General features: G+C 46.8%; 1 protein-coding gene across 1 annotated transcript in view; it reads right to left on the reverse strand.

The window, feature by feature from the left end:
- Positions 1 to 859: 859 nt before the first annotated feature.
- LOC109512319 (transmembrane protein 163-like) overlaps positions 860 to 11,707 on the reverse strand; it is an 18,724-nt gene continuing 7,876 nt past the window's right edge. The window contains exons 4-9 of the mRNA XM_019863934.1: positions 5,440 to 5,483; positions 4,010 to 4,101; positions 3,618 to 3,714; positions 1,996 to 2,107; positions 1,196 to 1,337; positions 860 to 1,099 (exon numbers count right to left, since the gene is read on the reverse strand). Of these exons, the coding sequence (XP_019719493.1) occupies positions 1,039 to 1,099; positions 1,196 to 1,337; positions 1,996 to 2,107; positions 3,618 to 3,714; positions 4,010 to 4,101; positions 5,440 to 5,483 (548 nt within the window). The 3' untranslated portion in view covers positions 860 to 1,038. The remainder of the gene's footprint in view (positions 1,100 to 1,195; positions 1,338 to 1,995; positions 2,108 to 3,617; positions 3,715 to 4,009; positions 4,102 to 5,439; positions 5,484 to 11,707) is intronic.

Here is an 11,707-nt window from a genome sequence, read left to right on the forward strand (position 1 = left end):
TGGTATCTTTTTTTTCACCCTTTCCTGGGTCTCCCTCACTTTACAAAACTGCGCATTCAGATGTAGAAGACAACTGAATTCAATTAAGGGGACAGACGAATTGCATCGGGCGCACTCGTTTGCTGCAGCGAGCGGCTCTGTTCCTCCTCAAGCCCAAAACATGCGACTAGCTCAAAAAAAAAAAAAAAATCATTTTGGAAGAGCAACGTCGACTAGCTCACTTTATTTGGGAACACACTCGCCGCATTTTAAAAATCGGTGTGTGGACCCTGCTTTGAGTTTGATGACATTACACTTTCCCAAAAGAATATTCAAACAATTCACAAATAACAATAAACGAAAGATAAATATGCGAGTGATATGTTTCGAGCCCCGTGACGCCAAGACGATGACATAAGAGATACTTCACAGCCTTCACGCTGATAATCGAAACCTGAGGGAAGTTACAAAAGGATCTGGACACAAGTACTTCCCTCGTACCCTTTGCAGCTACGTCTCGTCTTATCCAACTCCTGATTGATTATGTGATTGGAAAGTTTGTCTCGATCCTTTTGTCTATCTATATACCAGAAAAAAAGCCTGACACAAACTTAGGTAATATCATCCATTCGTTCAAGTTTTTGGTGGGAAAAGTCACTTCAAGATCAAAATGACTCACGAAATAAATAAATAAATAAATAAATAAATACATCAAGACACGAGAGTGAAATAAATCCACATCCACCAAGGTGTGCCTCCCGATTTCGTGGCTCGATGACAAAGCCCGGATTCAGGCGCCACCTCTCTCCATCTCTTTGTTCAACCGGCGCTTTTTGCGAAATGTTGGGGGGGGCGGGGGGGGGGCCTTCACAATGGCCAAAGTATTTTAACATGTGCATCTGTCAGTCGGATGTGTGGGCAAGGTACTGTGAGGATGCACGAACGCAGCATAAACAGTCTAAGAGCTTGTGACGACAGTACGCCGCGCCTGTAAGTGAAACGTCCAAGCGGTGCGTAAAGGAAAGAGACGACGGCGGGGAGGCGACCAGTCGGTGAAGCTCACTCAAATCGTTCGTAGTTCCTCGTCTGCCTCACACGGGGCACCATGTCCATTAAAAGCCTGGAGAGACAGAAACGGCGTCAAGCGGTGCTCGCTCACGTTTTGAAGAAGGCAAGGAAAAGGTCGCGAGCGGACGGCTGCTGGTTTCGGCCTTACTTGACCCCATATGCCAAAATGATGAGTCCGATGAGGACGCCAATCAAGCCATCCAGGAACCAGACATCGGGATGATCCTTGAAGACTTGGGCGCTGATAAGGATGGTAAATCCCATGATACCACCCACCAGAGAGTTAAAGCCTGAAACCAACAAAAGAAAACAAAAAACAAAATCAAGGAAAGTAGTTTGAAATGTACATATGGACTCGCGAAACAGGTTCCCTATAAATGTTCAACTCGATGAATGATTCCCGTCACAAATTCTGATGCGCACAGTCAACATTGAGTTTGGCTGAGCCATGGACTTGGCGATTGTCAATAGCCAACTCGGAAGCGGCTTTGTAAGTCATTTGTTGCTTAAAAAAAAAAAAAAAAAAAGACAACTTTTCGGACAGTTTCTGCTTCCTTGCAGTAGCCTGAAGGGAAATCGGAAATGGAAATGTGGATGGATAGATAACGGAAATGAAAGCTTGTCTATTTGAATCCCCCTAATTTGTATCTTCAGATTTTTCAACGTGACTCGATGCCTCCCAGCATGAAAGCCGGCATGTTGGGTTATTGTCAGGCCGAGAGTAAGTACAAGTAGCCGAGTGGGAAATCAATTGAGGGACTGACAACAGCAACTTGGCGTTAATTGGAACAAAACCCGGATAGCTCTCGGAGGCTCATTCGCAAACGTTATATGCTGTTCACTCCGTTCCAAAGAAAACGAGCAACTTGCAGTACAGAAACCGGGGCTCCATTTAGCCTTTTACTGGAATTTCATCCCATCATTCCCATTGAGCCCTGTGTGACCTACCATCCGTGATGAGCGCGCGACTCGTGAGCACTTTGCCCAGCCAGAACTTGGCAACGGCCAGCACGCTGCACACAAATCCACTCACGACGGACACGCTGAAGAGGAAGTCATCCTAAAGGACAAACGACAAGGAACGGATTATTCATTCGCCGTACTCGCTTGCGCGCACTCAAGGCGATTTTAGCAAGCATGGTGGAAGTTGACATGCTTGATTTGCTTTCGCGGGCCACATAAAATGATGCGGCGGGCCAGATCTGGCCCACGGGCCTTGACTTTGACACCTGTGCCTTACAGGATCGCATTCACTTTAACCCTCTGAGGGACAGCGGCAGCGGACAGCTTCTCATGTTATCGGGTTACAGGGTGCGTGGAAGGGTTCATGTAAACGTTGGGATGCCTTTCCTGCAGATTTCTCAAATCAAATGAGCTCACGCAAATAGTTTGCGCAGGCGTGCCTTCGAGTGCGCGTCGCCCTTCGCTCTCTTTCTGACACAGTTGACGCACGGCGCAAACAATCTCCGCTTTCTGTGTTTAATCAGGCGTTGCACGCAGACGGCTCGCAACGAGAGCAGCAAGCAGGACGTGACGTGAATGTGGATTTCCCCACCAATCGCCCTCCATGCGATTTTGCCGCCTGATACTCGAAGGAAACGCACTTGACTGCATGAGAACTGGAAGGAACGCATCAAAGTAGCAAAAAGGTCAGCGCCACAACCCTGAAACAAGGCTCTAATTGTGCCAATGAAAGACGACTGCTGTCAGGAAAAAGAAAAAAAAAGCCCAGAGGAGGTCGTTGAACACGAAGTTGACAGAATAATGACGACAGACTTGAAATTCAGCTTGCACAGAGTGTGACGATCACAAAGACGAGAAAGAAAAGATGGCGGGATTGAAAGAAGGATCATGATTCGAGGAAGATGGAAGAAAGAGACAATCGTCCCCCGTAAATGGTCGAATTTTCCCACCTCGCTTCCATATTGCTAGTCTGAATGAAATCATCGTATCCGAGCCCGAACATCATCACAGAGACAGGACAAAGCCTCGATCACTTCAAATTGCGTCTCCGACTCTTTTATTTTGAAAGCGGCGTGCCCGTCGTCCATCGTGTATTTCAACATGTCACACCAGAACCCGACGCGAGTGCTTGTTAGCACATCAGCCTCACACTTCACACCATTCTAAAAAAAAAATCCAAATCAGGTGCATTGAAGACTAAAACCTGCCACCGTTTAGCTTTAGCCACCAGTGGCATAATTAGCCACGGTGGCGTAATCAACCACTGGTGGCTAAAGCCAATTGGTGGCAGGGTTATTACTCTCTGGATCTGGTTGTTTGCCTATAAATGCTCCCTGGTTGACTAATGACCAGTCCAGAGTGTACCCACTCCGCTCGCCCAAAAGCCAGTTCAGGCCCAAGTGATGCGGCCGAAAACGACTGAAGGGGAACATCACGAATAAAAATAATATTATGTTGCGCACCAAGTGAGTGAGCATCGCAGATCTATTGGAACGTAGCAACGGAAAAACAGCAACCCCGGATCAGGTTTTTGGGTTCCACATATAACGAACAGATGGAACTTGGACTTCTTTCGTGACTTGGCTGAAAAATGTGCGTCGTCTTACCACTTCTGGGGGCATCCTGGTCACCAGATTATAAATTGCCTTTCCAAGGATGCACATGGAGCAGAGCAGAAACACAATTGCGAGGACCACACATGCTCTGCAGAGACACAAGACAGCAGACTTGAGCAAGCGGGATGTGCAAACGTCTGGATTGCTAGCTTTGAGGAAACCGACGTGGATTCGGGAAAGATTTTCCCGGTATGAGCCAAGGCAACAACACATGACCTTTACAACAGATCAGACTTGTGGAAGAGCAGCAACGGCCTCTGGATGTTTAATTGGTCGCGTGAACCAACGAGACTCCCGGTTCCAAATTGTTGGATTCCACGGACACATTTTTTGTCGATCGATAAGGGCTGAGGATCATCGAATAAAATGACGAAAATACTCACATGTATTCTCGGTGCGCTGAATGCACAGCCGCCGCGTTGCTGTAGCGCCACAGCACAATGATTGAGGAGAGAACATCCAAGGTGGCGTCAAACTGGAGACGCCAGGCGCCAGCCGAGGAGAGACAGAAGGCAGGAGAGAACGGTTAGCTGCTGAGATCTGCGCCTTTTTTTAAAAATCAGACACTCACATCCGCCGCGCTGTGTTAAAAATCGATTAAATACGTCGAGACTCAATGACGTGTGGAACGGCAACGCTTTAACTGTCATGAGAAACAAGTTGAGTGAGTATGGCGAAGTGAACCGCGCCGTTTCATTTCACCGGAACAAATGCATGAGTGTTACGGGACATCGAGAAACCAACGCTTAGATCATCAATCGTCTATTCACTTTAAGTAGGCTTCAAATATCCTTTGCGATAATCTGTTTTGAGTGAGCTGTCAACATGATCGTCGACCTCAAGTGCTTCCTACACTGAAAAAAAAAAACGGTGCGCTGACGTGACTCCGTTTTATTTCATCCAGCGGACGCAAGGAAATCAAATCATCCGGATCCGGATACGCATCAGAACGCATCAAATTAGCCACAGGTGGCTGTCGCCAAACTGTGGCAGGGCTAATTACATTGTGGGTTCAACATTTTCAATAACAGAAAGAAGAAATATGGAATGTAACAGAGGGCCAATGTCACGGGTCATTTCACTCTCCCATTTATTTATGTTTTTTGCGGTGTAATTAAACCATGTGACGCAATTGCAGCGTGCAGTTAGCTCGCAAGCGGACATCACGTGTTCATTTGACACAATGTACGAAGCCTCATCTTATTTACTTGGAATGTTTCTACTCAGTCAAATTTGGCAGGGCTGTTAGCGACACCGTTGTCTCTGGTGTGTCAATTTGAATTTCGCTTGACAGGGACTTTAAAGATTTTTTTCCCCCCTCCCTGATGACCGGAAGCTTAAACTGTAGCTAATATTCTTTCTTCTTTGTATTTTCTGGGCAGTTTGTACGCCCTGTGGCTCCACGCCGCCTCTCACAGGTCAGTCTTGGTGCTACATCAGAAAGAGGATTTTTTTTCTTTCTCCCTTATCTCATGTGTGGGGTCTTTCACATTAAAAAAAAAGAAAAAATCAGCTAAAATGTTAAAAATCAGCACATATGTAAAATGTAACTCTAACTAAACCCGCAGAGTATGGTTGGCAATGTTTGATTAAAGCTCGGATAATCGTAGCTCTCCTTCCATGACAGCCGTTTCACGGATCTTTCTCGCCTGTACACCTGCGCTGTCATCTCAGCCCTTCCTTTCTGCTCTGTTACCTTGGAGACAACGGGGGCCAATAAAAGTGGAGTTCCCAGACTCATTAATAAATCACTGAGACCAAAGTTATGACTAATTGATCCATGCAAATGGAGCGAGCAAGGACGGAAACTCACGGCAAATCCGAAGGCCGACGCGCTGTGCCTCATGAACGATACGGCTGTGGAAACAAACAGACACACACACAGACACGCAGAAGTGAGTGTTGGAGCACTCCAGTCGGGCAATCTTTTGCATGTTTGCAACTGATTCAATGTGCAGAGACGGCACGGCACACCATCTGTCTGTCTGTCATCTAAAAAGAATCTTTCCCTTCCTCCATTGATGTGCACTGGCCCATAAATTGTCAAGGGCTAAGTCTAATTCCTGGTTTTCATCCTGTTTCACGTGCACACGAAGGTTAAACATCAAGAGCTGCCCGCCCGGATATGCCTCAGCTTTTTGACAATGGTAGATTATTATTGTTGTTATTATGTTTTCTCAATAATTCGTCACCATTTCAAATGTAAATTGGGCGCAAAAACATGAAGTCACTGTAGAATGATGGGGATTTTTCTGGGGGTTGAGGGGTGCTGGCTAGTGGGGTCTTGGCATTTCCACTCCTGTTATTATTCCCGAACACAGTGAATACTCCATCCTGTGATGATAAAATAAGCGTTGATCTCATTTTGTCATCTGTTAGCGGATTCATTTATCGCTCTCCTCTGCGTGCGCTTCGGCTTGGGCGTGCAGCGCCACCGCTAACAAGACCGGGCGAAGTGAGGAAGGGGTGCGAGAGAGGATGAGGGAGGTGTGGACAGCGGGATAACGGGAGGGAATAGGATGAGGAGACTCAACGGGCAGGTGGCGGGGATGGAAGAGGCATGAGGATGATCATTCAGTACAGAAAAAAAACCCGGAACAAAAAAAAAGAATAGAATTGGTGTCGACATTTTGCAATCGATGCATCAGTATAACTGTGCAGACATATGAAAAACAGAAAAGAATCCATCGTTTGTGTTCCTATTTCACAATTTAAAACAGTACCCAGTCGTCTGAGTAAAATGCAACCTGATCACTTGATTTGATTTCTTTGGTCAAAATACCACAAGGAGGTACCAGTACAATTCTTGTGTTATTTAAGCTTGTTGGAGCTCAGCCCGTTTCGAGGGGTCGGTCCTGTCTCGTGAAAATGAGGGATGGCTCATCTCGCTCGACTGGGGAATCAATGGTTACTTTCGTTACCATGACGACCCAGGAAAACCACAAGTGGGTTGCAATGAGATCGGTGGTTCACTCTGAAGGGGAGCCCAGGGTGTGTGAAATCATTTGCAACAAAAGCATTTTCACTCGTGGAGGCAGCACTTCGTACACTGTCGGCGATCCGTGCATATGGCGCATGCAGTGGACACATCGCCAAATACTGACACATTGGTGCCTTGAGATATGAGTAACTTGACGAACGAGTCATCGCAGCTTTTTGTCTTGAGATACAAGCAAAAAAAAAAAAATTGACATTTCAATGCACTTCAAACCCCCACTGCTAGATGGCAGCGGCAAGTTGCACAACATCCGGCCACCACCAATTCAAATTGGATTCCTTGCAGTGGAGGGGCAATACCAGTTGGTGGTGGTCAAAAACTGTTCATCTGGTTTGCCAACCTCCAATCGACGCCACAGAAGAAGAATACCGAGCGACAATACAGTACACTTGTGTTGTCATATTCGGCGTGTTTGCAGGTGATGATAATCGGAGAGTAAATGTTATGACTGTGGGTTTTGATAAGATACAACACCATTGAGTGCAATTTTTCTTATTCATTCATTCATTCATCTTCCGAACCGCCTGATCCTCACTAGGGACGCGGGGGGTGCTGGAGCCTATCCCAGCTGTCTTCGGGCAGTAGGCGGGGGACACCCTGAATCGGTTGCCAGCCAATCGCAGGGCACACAGAAACGAACAACCATCCACGCTCACGTTCACACCTAGGGGCAACTTAGAGTGTTCAATCAGCCTACCATGCATGATTTTGGAATGTGGGAGGAAACCGGAGTACCCGGAGAAAACCCACGCAGACCCGGGGAGAACATGCAAACTCCACACAGGGAGGCCGGAGCTGGAATTGAACCCGGTACCTCTGCACTGTGAAGCCGACGTGCTAACCACTGGACTACCGGGCCGCGCTCAATTTTTCTTATGAAAAAAAAAAAAAATAACAATTCCAAAAAAAGTTTTTCGCCTGCTTTGGGAATGGCTGGAACGGGGAAATATTTGCATCCAACTAAAGTCACTGCAGCTCTGCTTACCTTTTGGCTTTGGCCCTAACAGTCCCCGCTGCAAAGTGCTTTAGCCACGAGTTGATCTCTGTCCACTGCAACTAGCTAATGGAAATTGGAGGCCCTTGAAGACAAACAAAAACTTTTACGTTTACAAAATGAATCTTCAAATGGAATTGGCAGTAAATTAAAAGGACCACAGGAGCTGTTTTGTATAAAAGTGAGGGAGAACTCCCCTCCCCCACACCCCCGGACAACACTTAGCTTGACACGAGCAGACACACCAGTGGGCCTACTTAAGAAGTACACATGAAGTCAATGCAAAAATACTGCAGCATCACTTGGCCGGTGATCTGAACTTCCTGCCGCCCAGCAGGCACCCGGCAAGGCTGCGGCCTTTGCCCAGCTGCAAAATATCACGTTCAATAATTCAAGAGCGACTGCTCGGCTCTGCCCGGCGCTGCGCTGCGCCGCTGTGCCTGGAGTTCAGCGCTCCCTCCCGCCTTCTCTTTCACCTCCCATATATCCTTTCCTTTCTCACTCGCTCCATCGTCGTTCATGACAATCTTGCCTCAGTCTTTCTTGCCTCAGAGGGGAACAAAAAAAAAAAAAACAAACAAAAACGGGATCTCTCTCCGGAGCAATATGTGCCGTCTTCATCTCAACCTTAATCCCATTTCCATCCTTTGATCTTATTGCAACCAGTTATTATGACCCGTCTCTTCTTTGCCACATGGAGCACTCCACTTTCTCTATTGCTTTCTCTCTCCCTCTCCATCCATCCATCCCTCATTCGATCATTCTATTTTTCCGTCATTGTATCCACCCACCGTGTATTCTTCTTTCATCCATGTATCATCCATCCATCCATCCAGCCACCCATCTGTTTTTCTCTCATCAGCCCAATCCATCCATCCTCCATCGCCGTACATACCATCAGGCCACCTGTGTCTCGACCAGCCCTGTATTTATCTGGCACCCATCCATTGATCTCAATAATAACAAAATAATGATCTGAAGAAATGTTGCTCATGTACAGCAGCAGAACAATAACATGTTTTTTTTTTGTTTTTTGTTTTTTTTTTACTGTTGCTTTAACCCGACAGCTTTCGTGGTTAACACTGACCACATTGTCAAACAGTCTGGCAACCAGATTGTGGCCACACGAGGAATAAAGTCACACACCACACAGCCTCCTCTCTTCATAAGAACCGCACACACGCACACGCACACGCACACGCACACACACACACACGCACGCACGCACGCACGCGCGCACACACACTAATCACGTCAGCGGCTCACCAGTTGGCTACTGTTTAACGACACCCAGATGCAACACCCCGTAGCTTGTTAAAAAGGTACGCGTCAGCAGACACCAACATTACAATATGAGCAACTGCACAGCTGCTTCGCTGTGTTGTAGCGCTGACATCTTTAAAATAAAAATAAAAAAAAAAGTAGCTGGCGGTGTATCTGGGCCGAATGCCATCGCTATTACATCGCAATTACACAAGTTCTATAGCACGCATCGGTGCCATGTACACAGCTCCAAATCAATGCGACTCGAATAACATGAGCGACGCGACATGAGCTCACTCGCGCTCTTGCCCCGCCGTCCCAACGCCTCTGAAGCGTTCATCCAACTGGGAACTGTGGTGAAAAAAAATAAATAAATCAGGCATAAAATGTCTCCTTTCATAGCTGCCAAAGTCTTAAGTTGGACAAAAAGACTTCCTGCCACCTGTTATCATTTTCCCGAAAGCTATTTATACTTTCCATTAGCCCCCAAGTATCGGTTTCATGAAAAATTCATGAGTGATAAAGGAACCCAGCGTTCCCCTTTTTCCCCCCCAAAGTCGCGTTTCCTCAGCGTGTAATTTGTCCTCCGCTGCCTTATTGAAGTCCGACAAAGCCGGCCGGGGCCTCTTGGTAATGAATCCATGGCCATCATCAGTTTGCCATCGATCACAATGAAACAAGCGGCGGATTGTTTGGGGACTCCCGGGCCACCTCTCAAACGCTCCCTCCCGCACAGGGAAGCCAGCAGAGCGTGTTACAGGAAATTGTGATTGGATGCCGTTTGCTTTCAAAAGCTCTGGCGGAATAAATTCATGCCCATTGGGGTCATGACCATGAGACGCCGGAGAGTCGCCGGCCATTAGTATGCAGGTAAGATGAAACTTTAGACGGTCAGGATCCATCAGATTTTATGGAAGGTGTAAATTGCCAGTGACTCGGCAGTCAAGGCAAAGGGGTGGAGGGGGATGGGGGGGATTCCATTACAGACTGAACGTGTTTATTAAATAAACATCCCTCATATTTCTGAGCACAGAGCGGTGTTCCATCCATTGGCTTTCTGTGGCTGCTCTCCTCGTTCGGATGGTTTGGGGCAAAAGAAACTCGACAAAAGAATTCCAGAGCCGAGATATGAAACTCAGAAGTGTGGGGTAAGACGTGCTAAACACTCCAAATCAGATCAAACAAAATGGCTGATGGATCTTTTTTTTTATTAAATTTATTTAGTTTTATGAAAACTACACTTCCGCCACATGGACAGTGTGAAATGGAATAAAAATAAAAATGTGATTCTACTACCTCCATTGGTTTGTTACTTTGTTAGTTTGTCGATTTGGTGGGCTGGCTGTTTTGGTGCTTTATGATCTGATTGCTTATTTTAATGTTTGGTCTGTTTCTCTTGGTTGGTGTGTTAGTTTTGTTGGCCTGTTTGGTTACTTTGGTAGGATGACTGATTTTTAATTGGTTGCTGCTTGGATGCGTCCGATGGTTTGTTAGTTTGGTTGGTGAGAGTTTTTCTGTTTGATTATTTCATTTATTTGTTACATTTTTTTTTATTTATTTTATTTTTTTAATGGAGTTGGTTGACATGTTGCGTCATTTGGGTCTGTAGTTAGTTCGTCGCTTCAGTTACCTGATTGGTTTATTGTTTGGTTGATTGGTGGGTTGATTTGTTCCCTTGTTTGGTGGGTTTGTTCCACTGATTGGTTAGTTAATTTGGTGGGATGATGGATTCGTTACTTTGTTTGGATGTAAGAAGGTGTGTCAATATCTGGTTTCCCACACCATGCAGACAAATGAGCGCGTTTGAGCAACTGCGAAATGTTCAACGATTCCTCTGCAGCATGAGAAAACGTATCACGCACGCTCCGCCGACTCCTATATCTTGATCTCGTTGTACCGCTTCTCTTGTTTGCCGGCGAGGTGTAAAAAATACTCAAGTGGTGTTCATTGCTGAAGGCAAGGCTGCCGAGGCCATCCTATAATTACAGCACAGATGGCGAGCGTTTGACAGCCAAGCGAAACGCGCTGATCAAATGCGGCCGGCGCTCTGGCGGAAATGCTTCTTGCTTGAAAACTGACTGTGAGAAGAGAAAGAACATTGCCAGGCTTTCGGTACGACTGGAGGGAAATGAAACGCTGATGCCGGTATTTTTTGTAGGAAATAAGTGAAGCCCGAGAGAGGGGCGGGACGGCCATCGTGAAACTTGGGAAAATATGTCGAATTTTAGGGTACACCCTGGATTGGTCGTCGGGTGATCACAGGGCACATACAGAAAAAAAAAACATTCACACTCACATCCACAGCAATCGGCAATCGTATGTTCTGACTTCTGATGCCCTCTGGCGTCATTCGGCAGGCTCCTCTCGTGCCCTTGTGTCTTCCCCAGCTGCGTGCGTCGTCCTCCAATTATTTGCCGTCTATTTTGCCCCCTGGTTTTGCTCACTTTTGCGACTTTGGGGTCACTGGCGTGCTGCGTCAGGTCTTTTGCCGCCATGACCTTTGTCTCTCTCGGCTCCGCGGCTGCACTTCTTGTCGCCTGCGTGTTCTTCGAAATTGTTCTCTCAAGGTTATACTGTGTGGAGGTCATTCTTGGAATTCCGCATTCTGCTCGTCTGACCGCGAACACAATGCTACTGGTACAAGCGGAGGCGCGACTGAATGACAAGGTCCAGTCTGTCATTCCGCCTGTCTGCATTATTGTGACAGTAACACACTGTTGCGAGGTCAGTCCCCCTCGCGCAGAGCATTTGTTGCTCATTCGGTAATTGGCAGTCGATGGCATCTATCCGCTAATACAGTTTCGAACGGGGGGGGGGGGGGGGGAG

The sequence above is a fragment of the Hippocampus comes genome, unplaced genomic scaffold (genome assembly GCF_001891065.2).
Source record: "Hippocampus comes isolate QL1 unplaced genomic scaffold, H_comes_QL1_v1.1 scaffold313, whole genome shotgun sequence".
Taxonomy (NCBI): domain Eukaryota; kingdom Metazoa; phylum Chordata; class Actinopteri; order Syngnathiformes; family Syngnathidae; genus Hippocampus; species Hippocampus comes.